The 25,505-nt window shown below is 38.1% G+C and overlaps 2 protein-coding genes, 1 long non-coding RNA gene and 1 pseudogene across 4 annotated transcripts; 3 read left to right on the top strand and 1 right to left on the bottom strand.

Annotated features, from left to right (window-relative positions):
- Positions 1 to 200: 200 nt before the first annotated feature.
- LOC114924680 (uncharacterized) lies at positions 201 to 575 on the top strand. Its single transcript, XM_029289946.1, has one exon. It carries the CDS (start codon positions 201 to 203, stop codon positions 573 to 575), a length of 375 nt encoding a protein of 124 aa, XP_029145779.1.
- A 12,446-nt stretch (positions 576 to 13,021) lies between these two features.
- On the bottom strand, positions 13,022 to 23,100 carry LOC112722518 (uncharacterized). 2 transcript variants are annotated; one of them, XR_011867710.1, is made up of 9 exons: positions 22,255 to 22,821; positions 20,335 to 21,145; positions 20,055 to 20,260; positions 19,940 to 19,971; positions 18,723 to 19,853; positions 18,492 to 18,619; positions 14,493 to 14,882; positions 13,803 to 14,084; positions 13,022 to 13,713 (listed from the first exon to the last, which is right to left on the bottom strand). XR_011867710.1 is itself a non-coding variant. In XM_025773576.3 (6 exons), exons 1-6 carry the CDS (start codon positions 22,640 to 22,642, stop codon positions 18,590 to 18,592), a joined length of 2,598 nt encoding a protein of 865 aa, XP_025629361.1. In that variant the 5' UTR covers positions 22,643 to 23,100; the 3' UTR covers positions 18,419 to 18,589. The 2 variants fall into 2 exon arrangements, 1 of the variants encoding a protein (XP_025629361.1); XM_025773576.3 differs by lacking the exons at positions 13,022 to 13,713; positions 13,803 to 14,084; positions 14,493 to 14,882 and having other exon boundaries at positions 18,419 to 18,619; positions 22,255 to 23,100.
- On the top strand, positions 13,580 to 14,345 carry LOC140176390 (uncharacterized; annotated as a pseudogene).
- LOC112722521 (uncharacterized) lies at positions 23,081 to 24,570 on the top strand. Its single transcript, XR_003162728.3, has 2 exons — positions 23,081 to 23,540; positions 24,284 to 24,570. It is a non-coding gene; the product is annotated as an uncharacterized lncRNA (long non-coding RNA).
- The last annotated feature ends 935 nt before the right edge of the window (positions 24,571 to 25,505 follow it).

The following is a 25,505-nucleotide window of genomic DNA, read 5'->3' as shown; positions in this document are numbered from 1 at the left end:
TCACTACCTCCACTGTGGGTGCCGAAGGGTCCGAGACACTTATCCGAGGTAACTGTGAAATGACCGGTCAAATTTTAAATGCCCTGTTTGATTCTGGAGCATCGCATTCATTCATTGCATTTGAGAAGGCTAGTGAGTTAGGACTGAAGATTGTGGTGTTAGGTTACGATCTGAAGGTGTATAATGCCACCCACGAAGCCATGATAACTAAGTTAGGGTGTCCACAAGTTTCTTTTAAGGTTAAACAACGCGATGTTGTTCATGACTTGATCTGTTTGCCGATGACTGGCCTCGATCTTATCTTGGGATTGGACTGGTTGCCTAAGAATTGTGTTTTGTTGAACTGTTTTGAGAAATCATTGCATTTTATGCCTGAAGGGTCAGAAGGGCCGGTTGTGGTGAATGGTTGTTCCTTGAACTATGTGGTAGTAAACTGTTCAGGGCAGGAGTGTCAAGGTGTTATGCTTCTAGCCGCGAGTGTGTCAGGCGAGGAACAAAGCTTAGAGCAAATCCCAATTGTTTGTGAATTTCCTGAGGTGTTTCCTGATGACATTGAGGAATTTCCTCCTAGGTGAGAGGTTGGATTTACAATTGAGTTGGTGCCAGGAACAGGGCCAATCTCAATTGCCCCTTACAGAATGTCGCCTTTGGAAATGGCTGAACTCAAGACTCAGTTGGAAGACTTAATGAGCAAGCACTTTATTCGCCCTAGTGTTTCTCCGTGGGGAGCGCCGGTGTTATTGGTGAAGAAGAAGGACGGGAGTATGCGGCTTTGTGTGGATTACAGACAACTGAAAAAGGTCATGATAAAGAATAAGTACCCACTGCCGAGGATTGACGATCTCATGGATCAATTATAAGGAGCCGGAGTGTTCTCCAATATTGATTTGCGATCTAGATATCACCAGATAAGGGTGAGAGATGAGGACATCCCTAAGACCACTTTCAGGACTCGTTATGGTCACTACGAGTATACTGTAATGTCTTTTGGGTTAACAAATCCTCTTGTAGTGTTTATGGACTATATGAACAGAATCTTCCACCCATTCTTGAATAAGTTTGTTGTCGTCTTCATTGATGACATACTTATTTATTCTAAGACCGAAGAAGAGCATGTCGAGCACTTGTGAACCGTGTTACAAATTCTGAAGGAGAGAAAATTGTACGCCAAGTTACCTAAATGCGAGTTCTGGAAAAGTGAGGTAAAGTTTTTGGGTCACGTGGTGAGTATACAGGGGATAGCAGTAGATCCTGCCAAGGTGGAAGCAATGATGGAGTAGAATCGACCGGCCTCAGTTACGGAGATAAGAAGTTTTCTGGGCTTAGCTAGATACTATAGGAGGTTCATCAAAGGTTTCTCGCAGATAGCTTTGCAATTGAGCAAATTAACCCGTAAGGATGCACCGTTTGTTTGGACTCCTGAGTGTGAAGAGAGCTTCCAAGTGTTAAAGCAAAAGCTGACTACCACACCAGTGTTTGTGTTACCGAGCTGACTGAACCATTTGAAGTGTATTGTGATGCCTCACTAAAGGGTCTGGGGTGCGTGCTGATGCAGCACCAGAATGTGGTGGCGTATGCCTCACGGCAGTTGAGACCTCACGAAGTTAATTATCCGACGCACGATTTGGAGCTCGCTGCGGTTGTGTTTGCACTGAAGGTGTGGAGGCATTACCTCTATGGAGTTAAGTTCCGAGTTTTCTCTGATCACAAGAACTTGAAATACCTCTTTGATCAGAAAGAGTTCAATATGCAACAGAGGAGGTGGATGGAGTTACTGAAGGACAACGACTTTGAGTTGAATTACCATCCGGGAAAAGCGAATGTTGTAGCGGATGCTCTAAGTCGGAAGTTGTTGTATGCTTCTTGGATGATGCTCCGAGAAGAGGAGTTGCTTAGAGCATTCGAGAGTCTGAAGGTTGGTGTTCAGGAAGTGTCTGGAACTCTATGTTTGAGTCGGTTACAAATCTCAAGTGATTTCAAATCCAAACTCTTAAAGGCTCATCAGAACGATGATGTGTTGCCGAAGGTATTACCTGCTATTGAGAAAGGGAAGCAATGGAGAGTGTCATGGGATCTGGATGGATTGTAGAGATTCAAGGGTAGGATCATTGTGCCGGATGTTGGAACCCTGCGGCAGGATATATTAAAGGAAGCGCATAAGAGCAGATTTTCTATTCACCCTGGGAGTACTAAGATGTACCATGACCTAAAGGCTATGTTCTGGTGGCCTAGTATGAAGAATGATGTGGCGGAGTATGTCTCAAAGTGCTTAACTTGTCAAAAGGTGAAGATTGAACATCAAAGACCTTCCGGGATATTACAACCCTTGGAGATTCCACAATGGAAGTGGGAGAACATTGCGATGGATTTCGTGTTAGGATTGCCGAGGACTAGAATTAGTTTTGATGCTGTCTGGGTAATTATGGACTGGCTGACAAAGTTGGCTCACTTTCTACCCATTCCTGAACTATACTCTTGAGGAGTTGGCGCGCTTGTACATAAAGGAGATTGTGAAACTTCATGGTGTGCCTACGACTATAATTTTCGACAGAGATCCCCGCTTCACTTCAAGGTTCTGGAGTGCATTTCAGAAAGCTTTTGGAACCTATTTGAGCTTGAGTACAGCTTACCATCCTCAAACAGATGGTCAATCTGAGAGGACAATCCAAACCCTAGAAGATACGCTGAGGGCTTGTGTTTTAGATCAGCCGGTGAGCTGGGATCGGTATATACCGCTAGTGGAGTTTGCGTACAATAATAGCTATCATGCGAGCATCGGAATGGCTCCGTATGAGGCTCAGTATGGGAGAAAATGTCAATCTCCGCTATGTTGGTATAAATCCAGGGAGAAAAGTTTGTTAGGGCCGGAATTGATAGTTGAGACTACCGAGCAAGTTAAGAAAATCAGAGATAGGATGATCACTGCTCAGAGCCATCAGAAGAGTTACGCCGATCAGAGGCGGAAACCCTTAGAGTTTGAGGAAGGAGACCATGCTTTCCTTAAGGTTACTCCAACAACAGGAGTAGGTAGAGCGATTAAGACAAAGAAACTAAATCCTCGATACATCGGTCCATTTCAGATTCTTGAGAGGGTTGGACCGGTGGCGTATCGGATGGCTCTACCGCCTCACCTTTCGAACATGCACGATGTATTTCATGTGTCACAGCTTCGAAAGTATACTCCTGATGCTAGCTATGTGTTGGAACCGGAATCGGTTCAGTTAAAGGAAGAGTTGACTCTGCCGGTAACTCCGTCAGGATTGATGACACGAGTATTAAGAAATTGCGCAAAAAAGAGGTTTCATTAGTGAAAGTGGCATGGAGTTGAGCCGGTGTTGAGGAGCACACCTGGGAGCTTGAGTCAGAGATGCGAGCAAACTACCCACACCTGTTTTCAGGTAACTAAATCCGAATTTTGTGGGCAAAATTCCCTTTTAAGTGGGTAGAATGTAAAACCCGGTTAATTAGGGGATAATTAACCAATAAAATTAAAATATATTCTAGAAAGTGAGAAATGAGGTTTTTATGGTTTAATGTGGTAGAGAAAATTAAAACGAGAATTTCAACACCAATTTTAAAAAAATCGGCCCAAGATTGGGCTGAACAGGCCAAACCGGGCCAACCAGACCCAAGTTGGGCCCATGGCCCAGCCAAGCTTCATTTAATTGATGAAGCTCAGCTCTCTCCCTCCCTCAAGAACACATTCACGCTGAGATTGAGAGGGAAAAGGGGGAGGAAAACACAAACCTTTGCTCCAACTTTAATTGATCATATCTTTTGATCCGGAGCTCCGATTGGTGCACCGTTTGTGGCCACGCAACCGCGGCGTCGAACTCTACAAAACACACACAAGCAATCTTGAGGTAAGTCACAGTTTCACCTTCGAATTCCCAGCCCTTGATTTTGAGTTTATTGGGCAAAAGTGTTGAAATTTGTGAGCTCCTTGTGTTATAGGATCAAATTAGCTTGAGGGGAAGGCTTGTTCTTGCTCCCTTTATCCTTGGGCTGGTAAGTACTTCAAACCCTAGTGGAAAGTTCTGAAATTTATGGTATTGGGTTTGAGTTATTGTGTTTTGTTGTGATATTGTGGCTTAGGCATTATATATGTGTGTATTGGAGCTTGATTGGTGATTTTCGAAAGCTTTGGGGTGGAGCACCAAGCTTGGAAATCTGATTGGTGGAGTTGGAAACCTTGGAAGTTGAATTTAAGTGTGTTTCGGGTGGAACGGGAATCGGCTAAGGTATGGTTTCGGTTTCCTGTATCTAAAATGTAATGTGGTGTGAAAACGTAGGCTGGTAACCTTAGGATAGGGCTTTGGAATTGTTGATGTGGTTATTGGTTAATTTGGATTGAATTGAAAATGTATGAATGATGGTGGAAATGATTGTGAGTGGTTGTATGGATTGATAAAGCTTATACTATTGTATGTTATACGGATTTAATATGTTGGATTGATAATAAAGTTGGGGCTTTGATGATGAGCATGATTTGAAGTTTGATGATGATGATATATATGGTGATTGATGAATTGAATATTTGCTGGGAGATTGAGATATGAAATGTTGATTGTGATATAAGATTTGTTAAATTGAGATTTGGCTAAATATGGTGAAATTGGTGGGTTGATGATTGAATGAGTCATTGGCAATGATTGATGTTGGAAGGATGAGTTTTGGTGGGTTTTGAATGAGTTTGGTAAGTGTGTGTTTTGAAATTGGGAGTTTATGAGTTTTTGGTAAAAATGAAAATTTGATGAACTTCCACGGATCATATCTTGAGCTATTGTTTTCGAAACTTAATGATTTTTTATATCAAATGAAAGATAATTTCATAAGCTTTAAAATGGTTCAAATTTGGTGGAAATCCGAATTTTGTGGAAGGAGATATGATCGTTGGAAGTTTGGGTTAAAAATCTGAATTCTGCAACTTCTGCAGAATTTGTGATTTCTGGTTTGTGTGCGCGCGCACAGCCCTGTGCGCATGCACACTCCGCGAGAATGTGGTCTTGTGCACACGCACATCCCTGTGCATACACACACGCGGAGGCAAGGCTACTGGTGGCAGCGCTAACACGCCCTGTGCGCACACACAACCAACGAAGGATTTTGAGTTGTGGGTACGCACAGGCCTGTGCGCACGCACACGTTGGGATGGGCACACTGGTGGTGGCGCTAGCACACATTGTGCGCGTGCCCCACCCTGAGGATTTTGTGTTCTTTGCGTACGCACACGTTTAAAAATACTTTTGGGTGTGCGCACGCACACCCCTGTGCGTACGCACGCGACCCAGTTCTTTTCTAAAGCTTTTGTTTTCAACCTCTTCACATTCCCAACAAGCTCGTAACCTTTCGAGATGTTATTTCATGCTTATAAACCCCCAATTTCATCCTTTAAATCTATAATTGATATAGAATGCCTAGCGAGCGAGCGTAAGCTAGGGGAGAGGGTAACTTGCGGGTGAAGGAAGAGGATGTCGTGATGAATTATGATGAAAAATGATGATATGAGTTGAGGAGAAGGATGGTGGATAGGTGTATATGTTGATAGCTGAATGGCTGAGTGTGATATGGGCTGACTGGCTGTATGTGATGATGATTAAATCTGATTATGAATTATGAGTTGAAAGCTGGATGGCTGAGATGAATATTACTGTATGGCTGTGATTAAATGCATATATGCTGAATTGAATCGTTGATATTATGATTGTTTGCACTCCACCTATCTGAGATACGAGTCTTCCTGGGTGAAAGCAGTGGCTAGCCACCACGTGCTCCAGGTGGAGACTCAATACTCTGCTGACCCTATGTCGTAAGTGTGGCCGGGCACTGTGAAAGTCACGGATGAGCTCGCCCCCGTAAATATACACCAGTAAGGGTGTTGGATATATATGAAATGATGACTTATGCTGAGTATAACTCGAGTTGGGGATGCACAACAGAGGGACAGTCCAATGGTTAGCTACCAGGACTTGTCGGGTTGGCTTTATAACCGACAGATGAGACTCATCAGCCACTAGGACAGGCATGCATCATATGCATTCTATGTGATTTGTCTGGATTGCCTAATTGACTGCATCATTACTTGCTACTTGCTTAATTGTCGTATCTGCTTCCTACTTGTGCATTTCTTTGCCTAATATACTTGTGCTTGCATTTATATTACTGTTGGCGGTTGGGAGGTTTGCAGGATTTGGAAGGGGATATTTAGTTAGAATTGAAGATCCTTAAGTTAGTTGCCTACTTTTACATTTCTCATGGTTTAGCGGTATTTATATGCTTTGATTATAATCTGGAAGTTCTAGGATTGCCTTCGGCTTTCCCAGGACATTACATGTTAGATATTTGGGCACTATTACCATGCTGAGAACCTCCGATTCTCACCCATGAGGATTTTGTGGTTTTCAGATGCAGGACGAGAGGCTCCTCGCTGAGGCATGCTGGAGACTTCCTCTTAGCGGAGATCCTTAGCTTTTGGGGATTTTATTTTGGTTATTATATACCTGCTTAGATACTATATTCTCCACTGTATATGTATTTTGTATTTACTCCTCTTAGAGGTTATTTTGGAGAAACAGGCTTTGTATTTTGTTTGTTGGGTTCTTTTGGGGCTTCCTTATTATATATGTATGTATACTATTATGCTCGGACCGGTTATCTTCGGAAACTGAGTCTCGGGCCTTGATATATGTATTTTGGCACTCTTTGTATATTTCTTCGCTTTAACTTACTCCTTGTCTGTTCGTTTACGTTATCGATCGAAGTGTTGCGCTTTTTGATTTAACAGTTTTGATTTACCCACTTTTCTTCAAAGGCTCCTAGTTATAAACATTTTTGCAATACTATATGTACTAAATTTTATTTTTAGAGGTCGTAATACCTTGCCACCTCTATTTTATGACTTAAGCATAAGACTTTGTGTGGTAGGGTGTTACATCAACCTTCTCTGTCATCACCACGCCGCTCGCCAGCCTTCGTCTTGTTGTCACGCCACTTGCCAGCCTCCATCTCGTCGTCGCGCCGCTCGCTAGCCTCCATCTCATCGCCGCGCCGCTCATCAACCCCTCTGCGTCAACACATCGTCTCGTTTCTTGCTGTCATTGCTCGCTTTTGCCTCCCTCTCTAGTCATCGCTGTCACTGCTCACGCATCGGCGATCTTCCCTTGTCTCATATCTGCCTCCCCCTTCTCTCCTCTGGCTCGATTATCTCTCTTAGCCATGGTGAGTTTTTTTTTTAATTTTTTTAGTTATTCAATCATTTTTCTTTAATGTTCTGGGTTATTCTTGCTGTTGATCCTATTTTAATATAACAACAATGGTTGATTTTAGATATTTTTTATTCTGTAATTATTGTTGGTTTTTTTATTGTTGCTATTTTTTGGGCTTGTTGCTGTTTAGGTTGATTGATACTTGCTATTCAGGTTTATTGATCTTTTCTGATTGATGTTGGTTTTTTTGTGATATTTTGTGTTGCTGGATTTTATTTTTGTGATCTGTTGAAGAAAAAAAAGAACAGAGTTGAAGAAGAAGGGATTGGGATTTTAGAAGGGGATTACTGTTTTTTTTAATATAAAATAACGACATTTTAATCGAAATCAGTCCAGCTCAGGTTTCTGATGGACAAAAAATGCCTAAGGGACTGCTATGAGTCCCGGAGTGCAACTTCAAGAATAAATTTGGGTAATGATTAACTTCAGAGATTACTTTGAGACTCGAATGCAACTTTAAGAACTACTTTGAGACTTAACTCTGTATTTTATTGCATTTTTATATTGATGCTATAGTTATGCATTTTAATGAAAACAGGAACACCCTTGCTGGAGCATGGCACACTTGCGGAGCACAGGAACACGATGGACTTGCAGAATGCTGGAATATCATGGGTTCACCTGCACTTGCGATCCAAACAATTTGGTTAGGCCGATTTTCATCAAATTTGACTGATTTTCTCTGGTTAAAAACCTGAAACAATCCTGATTTTGGACTGGATTGGTTTAGGGTCTGAGTCGCCAATTTTTCAGCCAAACCAACTTATCCAATCCAAATTTTACAACTATAATTCTAATAAATATATAATAATTTAATTTTTTGATATATAATTTTATACGGTAAAAAATTTGATATTTTTAACCTTCTATAATAGGAATACAAAATATAAAAGTGTCGCTAATATGTTAGGATTAACCACATAGTTGTAGTATAGAAATTAGAAAGTATTCCATAACCAGCATAAGTTTTTAAATGAATGATATATGACAAGATTAATAAAAAAACTTGGTTATTTTAAAATATATGAAAAAGATAAAATTCTGTTGTCATTTGTTATTACCTGAATCCTGATGCCTGAATCCATCAAAAAAGAAAGAATCTAGATTTGGAAGAAGTTATGGTCTATCATATTAAATATCATAAACAAAATGGTTATGATTTTTTAATTCTTATAACATTCAAAAAGACATAATAATTTTATGATTTACCATATATACTATATTATATTCTATATTAATTTTATGATTGAATGGAAAATCATAGGCTAAGAATTGAGTGATTGAGACGTGTAATGTTGTGAAATCAGATAAAATTATAAGGATTTTTCGGTCTTAATCCTTTTTCAATTGGACCCAAAACAAGTTTATCATCCCATATAAGTTGTCTTCATATAATACAATGCTAAACTACTGTCTCATTAAACAATACACAACCTGATCTATTTTTTATAACTCGGCCACTAACGTCCTATAAATTAGATATATAACAGTGGAACAAAGTATAAAGATTTTCAAAATGGCAATACGCAATACATATACCAAAGTTACACATTTACTCTCCTACGGATAATATCTTCGGCTAATTACCTACCGATCCGGTCAACAAGGTAACGATATTGTAACACGTTCAAATGAAAATCATCTATAAGAGAGAAAATTCTAAAGGACAGAAAGTACATTATTCAATCTAAATACACATTGTACTCACCTCTTACTCTTACTTGAACGTTGGAGTGTCTTTGCAGGTATCCACCGTTGCTAGTTCCTTTGGAGCCGACATATACCTCATCTGTTTCATGTGAAGACGAGTTCAACCCTGGATAGTACGAGTTATACATCTACAGGGCTCACCACACCAGACTATTTGGCATCCACTGTGAGACCGAGTTTAATCTAACCCCACCATCACATCTTTTGCTCGTCTTTACTCCTTTTTTGCAGGTTTTAATCGATGGTGGAAGAGCAGAATTCATCTCTTCCTCCTTCAACTTAGGCTAAATTGTTGGCTATAAACGAGTCATTATGGGCCGAGGTCCAGAGAGTAACCGAGCTATTGTACCAAAAATAGAATGGTTGGAGTGATGAAAAGGACCAGAAGAATGTTGCTAACGGCAACAACCGTGATGAGTGATGACCATACTTTAAAGGCCAATATCATGGTGAAAGTCACTCCAGCGAAAGTGACAAAGAGGACAAATTCTTTTTAAAAGGAAATCATGAACTTCCAGATGCCCAAAAATTTTACTTTGTTGACGACCCTAAATCCCTATGACGAACTCGGCGATCCCGACATCCACGTTACCATATTTTTCTCCATGATGTTATTGTTTTGTGCATCTGATCCAATACTTGTGAATCTCGTTTGACCACTTTTTTTTAGGAATCCAAAATTGGTGAAGTTTGATCTCTGTAGAACAACTCAAGAAACAAACCTCCTTTTTCTCTATAAATAGAATAAGGTTCAGATATTGATAGAATTCATACAATTCTTCTTTGTACTACAATGCTTTTGTGAATTTCGCTTCATTTCTCATATCATATTTGTCATTTAGTTTAGTTTTAATTTCGATTTTTCATTTTTTAATTAAAAAGGGAGTCTTTATGTCACGCTACAGAGGGCCTCGTTTCAAAAAAATACGCCATCTGGGGACTTTACCTGGACTAACTAGTAAAAACCATGTTGAGCTCCAAAGGATGTCTATTGTTGTCTTTCGGTGGAACTAACAGGTTTGGTGAAGTACAAAAAGTAAAAGAAAACTAGGAGAGAAACAAAAAGTTTAAGGACTTGACACACGACCTGATAAATGCACGTGAAAGTCCAAGAATTAGGGTGAAGTTGAATGGGAGTTACTTTGGAGGCAAATATAACATTCATCTCAAACTCGGTAAAAGGGATTTTAATTCCTATCATATTAAAGAAATACTTATAAATGTATATGAAATGGGAATCCAAGTTGTCAAGTAAAGGGTAACACACTCTCTCCTCAAAGTCAGGTGCTACCAAATCATAGTTCTCTTCTTCATTTTTGTTTTTACAAAAGCTCCGAGCAATTTCTCTAAGATTTCTATATCCATAACGGAAATAGCATTTTTAACACAATTGAGTCTATCCACATAACGTTTTCTGGTATAATCAAAGGCAAAATGACAACTATAGAACGAGACATGAGAATACAACCTACAAGAAAAAAGAATGTCTAAACACATGAAAGAAGTCGAGTGTCGACAAACACGTCAGATCACCTTCAAAAGCTTAAAGCCACAACCTTTACCAACATGGTTAGGAGGGCAAAAGTCATCAGTGGCGCTATCTCCACGAATGACGACAACACTACTAGGGAGAGAGAAAAGCCCAGGTATCAAAACAGAAACAACCTCAAACATACAAGAAACTAGAAGAAATAAAAGCATAAATAAAAAAATGTTCAAAAATCAAAACAGGTATATTCGAAAAAATTCAAGAAGAAAGAAAAAAATTAAAAGAAGCTATAGTCTTTTCTACAGTAAAAGCAATGTCAAGCACAAGCAATTCCATGCAAAACCATCAAGAACATTTCAAGCAAAATCACAAATAAAATTAGGAAAGAAAAATGGCAAAGGAAGAGATACTAACCTTAAAAGATAAAGTGGTAGTGCAATAGGAAGAGCGTGGTCTGAGACTTGAAGAGCTCCAAAGGTTGGAGGATGCAAACTTACAAAAAATCAGTAGGTAGAAAAATGACAGGGTGAAAGATGAAAAAGAAAAAAGAGTAGAGGAAGAAGACTATATATACACAATTATAAGTAGGAATAAAGAGGTAATATCCTACTAATTTAAATTATGTGCACGGTTACCTAGGTAACTAAAAAGACGCGTAGACAGTTGAAATAATGCCATTATTAAAATACGTCGAGAATGTAATTCATCCATGTGGCAAATTACATTAAGATTTTGATCTCATTATAAGGGCATCAAAGGCCGAGTTCTCCAAGAATTAATATAAATTTATGAGAGAAACAATCAGTAAAGTAACGTTTGTTTTGAGGTATTGGGACGGAGACTGTGAGACTGGAACTCAGTATTATGTTTGTTGTCTCAGAGACTAGTACTAAAACATCAATCTCTATCCCTGAAATTTCAGTATTTCAGTACTTCGAAAAAGTGGAGACACAAGGGACTGAAATTTTTGGAGACGGAGACTGAAACTTTAATAACATTTTATACCTAAAATTCCTCCATTTCAATTAGTTAATTCTAACTTTACCTAATGTGCAAATTAAATTAGAGGTTCATTCTTATTTCAGTCTTTGTCTTCCACTTTACACTAAACACAATACTGAAACTTATTTCAGTCTCTGTCTTTCAGTCTCAGTTTCTCAGTCTCTCAGTCTCTGTCTCTCTTCCAAACGCTATCTAAGATTCATCCTACAATTTGCTAAAGCACAACCTCTTTGAGCTTGACTTTCAACAGGAAAGCTGTTCATACCCTAATCCAGATAATTTAGGACTATGGACCTAGAAACTAGAAAAGATTGGACTATTTTAAGTAAGCCCAATAAACTTGCTAATAATCAACATGAGTCCATTTGCTCGACTTTTGGAGCACGAGTCTCATGACTTGCGGCCGACCCAATTTGTGTGGCAAGCAAAGATTTGTCACTCCACTACTTCTGAAAATATCTACAAGCTTAGTAACCACTTTTACATATACTTCTGAAAATATCTACAAGCTTAGTAACCACTTTTACATAGGGATAATCAGGGAAACAACTACCCATTACCCCAAAAAAGAAGATTATACCGTAATAATCAAGTCATCACTTCCTCTATAAATACCTCAACAACCTCAAGTATTCTCAATTCTAATATTTCTTAAACCTGCTAAACTCTTATTAAGTTAAGCATTGGAGTCCCTTATAAATACCCCTACCATCTTTCGGAGTTGACGCAAAACTACATCTAAGTCACCTCACCTCATTTCCGACCTCTTTTTCAAGCCCAATTCCGACACAATCCATTTCAGATATGCCTCTAAACATAAATCGCTCTTGATACTTGTGTAAAAAGAAAAGAAGAGAGAATACATCATCATTAGCCATGTTAACCAAACAAGTACCAAACTATCCCAATTCAATGATAGACCACACGAGTTAACAACGTCCCATATTGCCTTACGAAATTATTACATTACTATTTAACATGACCAATATAGTACTTTTTATTTAGTGTATAAGTTGGCTAGTTTTTTTAAATAAAAAAATCAATTAATCAAAATTTATTAAATATTAATTATTTACCTTTCCTGTCAAATTAAACACCATTTGTAAGGTATCATAGCAATCACCATTTAACATTCATAACATTGGGGCAAGTTCTCAATCCTTGAAGGGTCACACTTGCGCTTTACAGTTGCTAAGAAACTGAAAATCAGTCCTTGAGCTTGTAGAGACCACAACCGTCGCTGATCGGTGATATTATGAAAAAATCGGAAAAGAAGAAACAAAAAGGAATATTTGTCCGTTCTTCAGCCAGCAAAACTCAACATCCTCGTAGGATCAGCCACTTGAGCAAGATGCTATTCGGGTGGCACTATACCATTCAAGCACTAAGGGACACGAACATGGCCTTAAAGACAAGCTTAAGATTCGATACCGACCTTGAATATGACATGGGTGTATTATACATATCACTCAACCTTGGTAATATCACATATTTCTTCTGTCCTCTATGGATGTACTTGGCCAAATGATGGATGTGACAACCCCACATTCAAAGATGACAAAATTCATACACAACGTTCAATTATTTACTAAACTGAATCCCAACAAGCCAAAATAAAATTTTGGCATCAAAAGAAAAATGACGAACCATGAATAATCTATGTTATTGGTGAATCAATTTGCTAATTACACAACTTAATCTTTTATCACCAATATTTACTTACAAATTATTCCTTAAAGCTTGGTTCGTCAAGAATTACTCCTAAAAATAATAAAGAATTGATTTTGACTCATGTTGGACGTACTCATTTGGGACCTTATCAGTTCATCAAAGGAGAGAGTGTGGCTTCACCCTTACACTACATCCTATCATGATATGGTAATGAACTTTCCAATGTGTACACATCACTCCTCAATTAAATATGCTATAGGCTTACACGGTTAAATTCTGCTTCACAAAGGGGGACTAAAGTAAGAGAAAAGATGAAACTGAGAACAAACAAACTTGAAGTCGGCAAAACACAATCCAATGGACTTAAAAGGTGGTTTCAACTTCCAGCAAGTACAGTATCTGCATATATAAGTTTTCAACTCAACCAATTAGACATAAACCAATGTCTGCGTGGCAAGGAAACATGCTTACCTCCCACGTTGCAGCTGATAATGTTTCACCGGATTCACTCTCTTTTAGCGGCCTTGTTTCTATCCAAGGGCAATCAATGCTCCCTTCTCCTAACCATGCCAAATACTACCAGGAAAGCAAGCAAAACCCAGAATTTGAATTTAGCAGCACTAAACCAGACTTAAATTCCACAGTCGACACAATCAAGATCATACCTGCTGATCTTCTTATTTCCAATGGTCAACTTCAACCACAAGCATTTTCAAGTCAGTCTTTGATCAGAAATCAATCTAGTTCTTTAGGCTCATTACTAGCAACTCATAGCAGTAGTAAGAAGTCAAGTGGGAAAACAGGCAGCGTGATGAAACATCAGGAACAACATAGCAAAGCAAGCAGACATAAAACCAACGAAAGCACCGCAAGGAGAAGATTTGGCCAAAAAATGAAGTGCTTTCTTTCACCATGCCGAGACTCGCAAGCCATTAAGCCAACTGTTGCTAAAGCACAAACCATTCCAGAAATTTGATCATACAAGGTTTATTCCCTGTGGAATTCTTTCTTCAAAGAACAGAATGGCATCAAGTATTTGGCCTTACATAGCTATGTAGTTTCTCAGAAGAATAAATGTGACACTATTTGTTTTACTGCAGTAATGTCATCACAATAATTAACATTAAACTACTGATATTTTCTAGTTTCTACCCTTTTTTAATTTTATTTAGCTATTCAAAGCTAATAACATTTTTTTCTTTTGGCAAGATGAGAAACATGATGCACAAAGTTATTAATATTCTATTTGCTTAATCAGCTAATAATTTAGTATTTTTTTGCCGAAGATTTAATAATGACCACGAGAGAACTATACAAAAATACTGAAATAAATATTCAAAGAAAATTACACTTACATGAGTATAGGCTGGATGGAACAACATACTGTCCGTCATTAAGTGAAATGAGAAACAGTACCTTCGTAAAATTCTGAATTTCTCCTTTCATTTACACAGTCCATCATCGAAGAGCAACACAATTATCCATAAAGTTAGGAAACTGAAGACTGCATCTGAAACTATGATAAACACAATACCAAGATTTGACATCATCTTTTATTGTGAATTTGTGATAAATAGAGATTTCAAATTGTGGCTTTTTACATGTTTTACATAGTGAATCAACCATCAACAATAAATATAGCAAAAACCCCAGTTGAGCCATTAAGAAAACCTGCTTAGCATGCTGCATATTCTAAGGTACTTTCCATAAATGTCCAGATGCATGAAATCCTAACAGCATGAACCCTGCTAGAGACAATAGTAATATCATCAAATACCTTGCATCATATTTTGCATATTAAAAATTACTTAGATGACCTCTTAAGATTGAATTTTATAGTTCCTTTTATTTATAGGAAGTTTCTTTAATTAATTAGGGTTTAGGAGTCTAATCTTACTGTAAATAGGAATGCTTCATATTTTGTATTACACCATATACATCAAAATATATCATGTTAATGTATCTTGATATCATTCAGACTTTAAAAGTTTTTGTTCCCTTTGCTCTTCCTTTTGGACCTAAGACTCATGATCTCAACATGGCATTCAGACAGAACCTCCATGCATGTTTTCGAAATGCAACTTCCTACAAGTTTGGGCTCTTTTAATTTTCCTTGGACATTCACACTCCTTGGCTCCATGTTAGCCGAGTTCTTATATGATGTCCATAGTGTATTTTTTCTGTAAAAGGACAATGCTATCTTTAAATTTTGCAACTTCTATGCCAAGGAAGTAATAAAATCTGTCAAGGTCTTTGCTTTTGAAATGGTGATATAGATTGTTAAACACAAGTTATATCATCATTATCCTGCTAATTCAGTAATGACAATATCAACATACACAATCAGATATGTGCATTTTCAAGGAGTATGACAGTAAAACATAGAGTAATCTACTCTAATTCACTCTGGCTCATGCCAAACTATTGAACCACAATGGAGAATCAACCAAACCAAGCTCAAAGGGATGCTTAAGACTACAGAATGATTCGCAAAGCTGATGAAAATCCACATGGCAGCCATGGCAAGACAGAGATGAACAGATGTCATCTTGACCACAAGAGAGAAAGTAGTACAGCCCTGGAAACTGAGTGAGTTCTTGTGGCAATCAATAGTGCCAGTCAGACCAACTTTCACAGTATATATCCGCCGACAACCAACCACAGGTTTTCCCTAGTGGTAGTTCCCATGCACCTCTGTACTGAGGTGCACATATTTCATCAAGGATAGCTTGTCTCCACTAGGGATGAGACAAGACTTCTCCTGGAGATTTAGGAATAAACATAAAAGAGAAACAAGCAAAATGAAAGAGACAGACACTAGCAACTTAATGAGAAAAATCATTACAGATATAATACCTTTATGGAGAGCAATAAAGAAGGGTAGACTCAGGATGCAGAACCAAAGCCACCGAGGGACTAAGCGCTAGAGGGGAGTCCGTAGGTTGCTCCATACTTGGTGGCAGTTTAGGCTCAAACTTAACATGTGGTTGGGTGGCTAGCTTGGGCAGTGGCTAGGACTTAGGACAACGACGATAAAGTGAAGTAAAGGTGGAGGTAGGGTGTTGAGCTGGGAGAAAGTGGGGTAGGGAGCAGGAGATTTAGGCACGGGCTGTGGGGCAAATCTTCAATGATAGGTGTTGGGGGAAAGGGTTAAGAGAACCCAAAGAAAGGAACACTGTCAAAGAATATGATCAACGTAGACAAACACAAAGTAGGAGGACAGCCATAAACCCTTGTGCAACCTATCATACCCAAGGAAGACACATCAGAGGAGCCAAACAGAAAGTTTCTCAAAACATTGCGTAAGGTTAGTTATGGACAAAACATGTGGATCCAAGGACACAACGGAGAGATCGCATGGGTGTATGTGAAAACAACACTGTGTAAGGTGACTGGCTACCTAAAACTGATGAAGACGTGCGATGAATGAGATTATACGCAGAAAGGATAACCCCCCCCCCCCCCCCTCTTCCCGACCACCACCACAACACAACCCAACATAAAAAAACCTAGATAAAACATGGGAGCAAAGAAAAGTCCAAGTTGTTTTAATTAGGTGGTCATTTTTACACTGAGCAAGATTTTGTTGAGGTGTATAAGTGCAGGATGTATGATGGAGGACACTATATGAGGCCATAAAACTTTGAAATTAATAAGACAACTATTCTATTGCATTGTCACTACACAAGGTGAATATATAATTTGTAAAAAATGAAAACAACTCACACTGACTTCTCATTAGAAATGACCAAGTACAACGAGAATAATCATTAATAAAGGTAACAATACTTGAAACCCAAAGTAAAGCAGTATCACTAGAAACCCAAATATCGAAATGAACTAAAGCTGGAGATGACAACGCGCAATGCAGTGAGTGGCAGCCATGTAGAGTGTAATACTTATCTATGGTACGGCGCAAACGGCAGAAATAATCACGTTTTAGTCATTCATGTCCCAAATTACAGTGGAAGAACAACCCCGACCACAACTCTATGAGATGAGCAGAAGTATCAATTTGAGGATTGTGAAATAGCAAACTCAAGAGGATGCTTGATAGAAATCAAAGCAAAAATGACAAAACTGTAGGGGACCACAAAATTAAATGATGGGCGAAAAATACTCAACAAGCAAACCATACAGATCCAGAAGCATAAAGAATGTGCTCCACTACTCCAACTTTTTTATTGGGGTTACAGCAGGAGGTAGTAACTTGTTGAAATCATGGAAAGCACCATGAATCTTACCCAAGTAAGCAGACATAGGAATGAGTTGTTAACGACCAATGATGTTCATCAAGTTCTAAAAAACCTCATGTAAGTGTTGGGTGTGATTGGTGTAAAGAGCCTTAGCTTGTGTCCAAATGGCTTCAGAAGTGACATGCATGGAAAGTTTTGTTTCAAGGGCGTTGATAGAGGTTTTGATCATATTATAGAGCTGAGAATCAACCTTAACCCACTAACGATACCTGATTTCAGCAATGTCATTAAGCATAGTGAGAGCCAAAGTTTAATGTCTAATGCCAAGTTTTGTAATTGTTGTCATCAAGCTTGTCAATGGCAAAAGGACAATGGCTAACTGATGGAGGCAGTAGGATTAGCTTTGGAGTCTGTCTTGGTGGTTGCAACAGACATTTGGGAGGAACAAACAAAGATAAAATAGGGGTAAAAAAGGAAATTCAAGAAATGTGTTTGATAAAAAATGATCTTATGGGGAAAGAGAACGAAATCCAAAATGCTAACACCAAGGTGACACTGACAATCGATGGTGGAAAACACCAGCAAACAAACCCACACATGTTGGCAGAAGGGGAGACGCTTGGCAAACAATGAACTAAATGTGGAGATGAGGCAGTGCATGGTGTCGCAGTCTGTGGGGTAGTGCTATGCTTGACAAGAGTTGATTCAATTGCTGGATACAACCACAAGGTGTCAAACGACAGCAGCAAAACAGTGCAGCAGAAGATGATCTGGCAATCAAACTGTCCATCCTGACTGCACGGACCAAATTCTATTTCTCTCTAGACTCTAGAAGAGGAAAGAAATGTTTTATGAATTCCGTGTGACTCAGCTACACAGCAAGGTCTAATTTATATAGACTAGAAGAAGCAAACATAAAAAATTACAAAATATCACAATTAACTATCATTTCCCAACAGATTTTGTATTATCTGCAGATTCTAACAATAAGTACGAAAATGTTTTAATATATCATCTAATGAAAATGAGGCATCCATATAAACCATGAAATTCTAACATATGAAACAAACAAGTCTACTTCAGAATGCAACAAGCAAGAAAAGCATGATATATATTTCAAACAAACATCTTAAAAAATTCAAAACATTCCAAATCAACCTTTACTATGAAACAGAGAGCCTCAAGCAGAAGTTTTGAATTTAGTATCAGCCAAACTGATAAGAAACTGTACAACAAAGGTGTTTGGGCCTAGCATATCAAGACTTGCCAAATTTGTTGATATATCCCTGCAAATAAAAGATACTTCTATCAAATGGAAGACATCACAAAAAAATGTCAAAGTAATTCCAAAGATGACAAATAAACAATGTCATAGAAAAGGACACTTACATTGACCATCTTTGCAATTTTTCCTCGATACAGAGAAACATATTGCTTAGTAGCATCTATAGAGGTTGGAATTTGCTGAGGCTCTAAGGTGCTGAGTATCTTGTCAACTGATCTTTTAACTATCAAGATATGTGCATCCTTACTAAGACGGCCCTCGTGCCAAGATGGTTTTAACAATTCTTTCACCAAGTCAACAAGAGCTGCACGAAAGTGTCTCATTGCTTTGGAATCCTTCTGCACACTGCAGTCAGTCTGCAAATCGGCATCTGTATCATTAATTTTCTTATCCCTATCTACTCTCTTCTTGTGCGCTGATCCTTCACCATGATGTTTGGCATCATGTTCAGTCCATTCTCTGTCTGATTTTGTAACATCTTTCCCCATGCCGATTTTACCATTGGGGTAGTTCATACAAGTCCCTGATGTTATTTCCATTTCAGTTGCATGACAATCTTTTTCATGAGGAACCAAATTTTTGTTTGGTTGATTCTCACCAAATCTATTATGAGAAGATACGGAACTTTTCTCATCATTAAAATCAGAAATATGTTTCCCAACTACAGCTGAATCGCCATATTTCAGCACCTGTGATGAAGCCTGGATGGATGATCCATGAATTAAGAGGGAAGCTTTCAAAGACCCATCTCCTATATTTGGTATCTCAATGCTATCTCGAAGAGGGTCATACAGGTCTCCCAGAGATGATACATTCATTGACGTAATGAAAAATGATGGTCGAAACGGTACAGAAGGTTCCCAATCATAAGAACATATTTTTGATATATATGCAGCAGAGTGTATTGGAATCCTAGATGAACCAACCACTGGCAACTCCTCCCGCTCTGAGCCAGAGAAAGCAGATCTAGAGGCATTATATTCTTTGTCACTATTCAAAAGTTTCTGAGTAACAAAGCTCAACTTAGGTGAACGACTCAAAACTGCAGAAGTATATTCATTGTACATATGATGGTTTTGAGCTATACTCAATCCCTCTGCATGATTTGAATAGGATGAGAGACTTGTGTTGAAATATTTGCTTGTAAATCTACTCTCTGGAAACAAGTTGTCCCTCAACTGGTACTTATTTTTTTCTTGACAAGGATGCCAGTCTGAGCTTTCTTCTTGCTCATTCTGCATACACATTATACTCAAAGGGATTCAGAAGAATGCAAATATATACCTTACAGCGAAGCAGTAAGTGGTACTGGAGTACTAACCGTCCTGGTTCTTTTGATATTGTCCCTGGTACCTGCAAGAAAATATTTTTTATTAGAAATATGTTTAGAATGTAGAGTTAATGAACAACTTGAATATACAGGTGATATCACATACCTTCTTCTAATTCCAGTTCTCTCTTCTGCTTTGCTTTATCAAAGTCCCCCTGAGTCTCCTGGCCAGTATCCTTTGCAGAATCTTTTATATGAAGAAAGCTACAGGAATCACCTCTGATGCACCACCCTTGAGCAAAAAAGGCACATATAATTCCCTGGCGTTTGTTTCCATCCTTCATCTCAGTATTCGAAGACGGAACTATAGTCCTACCATCAAAAGCAGTTAATTAGAAAAACCTGACGGTTAAAATTCTACTAATTAAAAGGCATTGCTAACAGACCTTGATTTGATTTGTTTTACATCATCCTTTGATTCTACTTCCAATGGTACAATTCTTTTCAAGGAATTCTGACTGCCATTGGCACTCCCAACAAAGGCATCCGTTTGAGGAAGGCCAATAGCGATGTCTTTTCCAATGTTACTAGACAACTTGGTGGCCCCAGAATCCATATCCTTAACACCACCTAAATCAGCTTTGCTATCGTTACTTGGTTCATTGCACCCTCCAACAGTGTATGTTAGTTGAACAATTCCAGTATTTGCACCATCAACATCTAAAACTTGACTTTTGCCATCATCTGCAGGGGCCAAGTTTTTAACTGATTTGGGATGACTAGAATTTGAAATTTTTGGAGTTGGGAAAACTTGTTCCTTTTTCAAAGCTAGCGTGTCAGATGAAGGAGCAGAAACAACACATGCTTTGAGAATGACACAATTCTCTTCTTTGGAACACAGACTAGGAGAAGGCTTTACTACAGGGTTTTCCGCCATGGTGGAAGCTGGCCTCAAGTCCCCCCCTTGCCCCTCAGATTTCATCTGTTGGCTGGAGTCTAAAACTTGACTTTTGCCACCTTCAGCGGAAGCAAAATCATTTACTGATTTGGGATGACTTGAAATTTCGCGTGTTGTGTGAACCTCTTCCTTTTTAAAACTTAGTTCCTCAGATGAAGGACTAGATGCTTTGAGAATGGCATGATCATCTTCATTGGATGGCATACTAGGAGAAGACATTACTATAGGGTTTTCCGCCATAGTAGAAGCTGGCCTCAAGTTCCTCTCTTGTACTTCAGATTCCATTTGTTGGCATGAATCTACAAAAGAAAATAAAAACTTAATCCAAAAATTATTTCTTTCAAAACCGGAGAATCATTCCTCCAAATTAAACTATTTCATCAATAGACCAAATTATGTTATCAGCCTCAACACAAACTATGAAAGTCTGTACTAAGGTATAAAACAGTTTTCAGAGAAAAGCACCAACAATGATATTCGACACGAAGATTTGTGCCAAAGATACGTCATCACAGAATTCTCATAGAGAATAGCAGCACCCTTCACAGAATTATGTTATGTTTAATACTTCCATATATTTATTGAAATATTGCACAAGTCAATAAAAAATATTGGTTTGGATCCAACCCTATCTGCGCACAAATTCGCCTCGAAAAAATGTGCTTCAGCTCAAACAGGCAAGGTATACTTCTCAGCCCTAATTAGCATATATTTCCTCTAGGACCCGTTGTTTCCTTTTCCTCTCCATTATCAAACACAAATTTCCTTATAATGAAATCAATCCGGCCCAATAACTAGCTCAAAAGGATTCGTTCAAACCAATGGAGTAACATAATAAAGCTACACTTACAATTGGAATGCCAGCCACAATCAACCTTGCAGGCCACAGCATTAATGATCAAAACCACCACCACATAAAGGCCCATATAAGATACCCTCCCTGGACTGGGGAGGGCAAATTCAGCTTCAGGCTGTTTGCAGCGGGTTGTGTACAACAAGGTTCAGTGATCATATGCTGGGTTTTCATCACTGGATTTGAAAATTCTTTTTAACCAGACAACTTTTTTAATTTTATTTTTGCAATACAACAGTATGAAGGAGAATGATCATGGTGAATGGAGACTGGACCTTATTCTGAAGGACGAGAATAATAAGACCTTGAGCCTAGCCTAACAAAACAACCACCAAGCCTGAGGAGCACCCACAAGAAATCTTATCCAGAACAACCCCTCCCCCAACACATAAACACACAGAGAAACCAAATAAAACAAGTAAAATCAACATCACACTTGATATAGAAACAGACATAAATCAACAGTAATATTATAGGGCATGATCATGTAAAGCAGCACCATTGCATCAAAAGTATTCAGCATAAAATTGAGAACTAATGTTGAATTGGGAAAACCTATGCCATCGTTGTCGGCATCGGATACAGAATTTGAGGCGTAGCCTTTATCATCACCGTCGGTTTCTTCTTCTTCTTCTTCTTCTTCCTCTTCCTCCTCCTCCTCCTCCTCCTCCTCCTCCTCTTCTTCTTCCCCTACCTCCTCTGGCTCCTCTTCTTCTTCCTCTACCTCCTCCTCTTCTTCTTCTCCTTCTTCTACCTCTTCTTCTACCTCTTCCTCTACCTCTACCTCTTCTTCCTCCTCTTCCTCTTCCTCTACATCTTCTTCTTCTTCCTCTTCTTCTTCTTCTTCTACTTCTTCCTCTTCTTCCTCTACCTCCTCTTCTTCTTCTTCTTCTTCTTCTTCCTCTGGATCGGCGTTACCTTGATCGACGGATGGGGGAGACATTGGAACGGAAAAGATGCGTTAATTATTTGATGAAGTTGGATAAGTAATCAGAATCAGAATCAGAGCAACAATAAGAAACGACAAAAGATATGGCATGCAAATGTTGTGACGAATTAAGATGCACACTACTTCTCAAACGCCATTATATATGCAGTTATGCACACAACTGCTAGATATATAAGTTTTTTTTAGCAAACTAGTCCAAATAAATTGGTCCAAATTCAACAAAAATTAATTCTTAGATTAAAATGCGTGTAAATAATTAAATATGCACTTTCAAGATTATCAAATAACACGACCATCGTTGTCAAACTCGCGAATTAATTTACGAGTTTAATTTAGGTAGTGGAATCGAATTAATTCGGACACAAACTCGTTTTTGGGTAGATTCGGGTAGACTCGAGTAAACTCGGTCAAACTCGTAAGTTTATTCATGACTAAGTAAATTTGCTTTGGTTGGCCTTTTTCACCAAATCGGCATTGTTTTGGGCCAAAAAAAAGGAAGGCAGCAACATAACTTTAATCGGCTAAACCTCTCACTTTGCTCACACTCACTCTCTTCATCTTCGCGTTTCGTCCTCCATCCCTCGCCGTCGTCCATCCTTCACTGCCGTTTGCTGTTCGTCATTCCTGAAACCACCGTTCTCTCACTCTTAGTCTCTCATTCAGCTCGACACTCTCTCACTCTCTCACTCTCTGTTCTGCATCGAAGAATGTGGACTCGTGGAGCCTCTGCCATCCGCCATGCTGCCATCGCTCGTCGTGTCTTCTGCCCCTCATCGCGCTTCCGCCGTTCGTTCTGTCAGGTGTCAGCCCGTCGTGTGTCTGCACAGCACAGCATAGCAACGCGAGTGTTAGCTAAGCCTACTCCATTCAGCCATTCAGATTCAGCCTTCAGGTATGTTTAAAAAAAATTAGTTACTGAATTGATGTATTTGGTAGTTGTTACTTGTTAGTGTGAGTTTAATCTATTCTAAATTGCTGCATTTTGTAATTTGTAGTTGTTACTTCTTACTTGTTAGTGTCAGTTAGTTGTTATTGAATCTGAATGTCTTAAACTGTGAAATCTGAATTTGTTGTTATTGAATCTGAATTTTTTCTATAGCTTTCTTTCCCGTATTCAAGAGCAGATCTTGTTTACTTATTTGTATTTCTTTGTTCTTCTATTTGATGCCAAATAATTAAGCTTTACCTTCTCCAGCCATAGAAAAAAATTGTCAGAGGCTAGTATTTACTGCTTTAATTTTCTAGGAATGCATTATGCATTGTGGTATCTTGTGGTTTTTAGTCTTGGTGTTTAAGTGCTGTCTCCATTATGTCCTTTTATATTACTAAGCACAATGCTATGCAATTAAAGTTTTTATTTTCTTTATATTGTGCACTCTGTCAGCTTTAACTTATAAGTCCATAACTACAGCTCATTTGTAAAGTAGTTTTTATATCCTAAATCTGAATTTGTAGTTGTTATTTCTTACTTGTTAGTGTTAGTTAGTTGTTATTGAATCTGAATGTCTGAAATATGAATTTATTAACTTTGTTAACAAGGATAAGTGGATAATTTTGCTTAATTATTTAGTTTGTACTTTGTTGATTTGTTTATTTGGGGACAAAAATACAAAATGTCTGAGAATGTTGGTTCAGGGACATGTGAATGATGATGATTTTGTTGGCTGGGTCGAACCTGAACTTGAAAGAAATGATGTTTCTGATGAAGATGGTGAAGATGATGATGTTGATGCCATAAAAGATGAAGATAGGATTTCAGTTTTAGACTTTTAGTTTATTAGAACATTTAATTGTTACTTTGTTGTTTTCTTCTTTTTTTTTTTTTTGTGTTATATGAAGCTTTGATTGTGTGACTATGTTTTATGTTGAACTAGATGCATACTTGTGAAGAATTTGAATGTGTGTTCTAGAGTACTTGTTATAATTGTAGTATTATGTTAATTTATTATGTATTTTGATGTTGAAATTGTTAAGTTTAAATGCTTATGTTTGAGTAAATATATATATTATACACGATACATATATTTTTTACGAAAAATTTATAATAGGTAAATTCGTACGAGTTTACGTCGAGTCTACGAGTCGAGTTTAGATCAGTTACACGAGTTTACCTAGACTCACAAGTTTGAGAACCTTGGCACGGACGTCATTATAAAATCGGTTCTTCTCCCTCGATCAAAGTCGCAATGCTCAAAATTCAAACAACGATCAAAATCTCTCAAAATTATCGTGAAAGGTCAAAGAAGTTTCAAAGCTGAAATCGAAATCTTCACCAACAAACACTAAAAAAAAGATGAAAGATTATTGAAGGTAATATTCACTAATCTTGCAATTTTCTTACCTTTCTATTTTTCATTCTTATCGCAAAATGCTACATAGTTATATTGCAGTTTATTTCGTGTTCTTGCGTTACTTTTCTCATTATACGCTTCATTTGGTGATAACTATGTTATGTCGGTATAAAAATGTTACGTAGTGTTTATTGTATAGTTTAACCTATATTTACATGTGTTTGAGGGATTTGAATGTGTTTTTGTACATGTTTGAGTTTTGTATGTTTCGAAATGAGTTTGTTTGTAGTGCTTCTAATATCATTGTTTCATGTTTGTGTTTTGGTGTAGTTGGTTTGTCTTTCAGTGTATTTGGCTTGTCTTTCTGTATATTTCATCAAAATTGAGGTGTACTTAATGCTGTTGTACTCTTTATACTGTAACTAGACAACAAAATATTGTTCTTGTACTTTTGATGTTATTATGTACATATTTGAGTGATTTGTAACTATTTTTGTCCATTATTAGGAATTTTGTTCATCAATTTCTTATAACAAACCATAGAATTTTATTCTAGTACTTCAGGT

Source organism: Arachis hypogaea, chromosome 11, assembly GCF_003086295.3.
Source record: "Arachis hypogaea cultivar Tifrunner chromosome 11, arahy.Tifrunner.gnm2.J5K5, whole genome shotgun sequence".
NCBI lineage: Eukaryota > Viridiplantae > Streptophyta > Magnoliopsida > Fabales > Fabaceae > Arachis > Arachis hypogaea.
This window is presented reverse-complemented; position numbering and strand designations above follow the sequence as displayed.

Coding starts and splice junctions, on each gene's coding strand:
- LOC114924680 (XM_029289946.1), top strand. CDS start 201: ATGATAACTAAGTTAGGGTGTCCACAAGTTTCTTTTAAGGTTAAACAA.
- LOC112722518 (XM_025773576.3), bottom strand. CDS start 22,642: ATGTCTCCCCCATCCGTCGATCAAGGTAACGCCGATCCAGAGGAAGAA. Junction 21,146..22,254: donor TGCCGACAACGATGGCATAG/GTTTTCCCAATT, acceptor TTTCTTTTGTAG/ATTCATGCCAACAAATGGAA. Junction 18,620..18,722: donor AAATTGCAAAGATGGTCAAT/GTAAGTGTCCTT, acceptor TTTTATTTGCAG/GGATATATCAACAAATTTGG.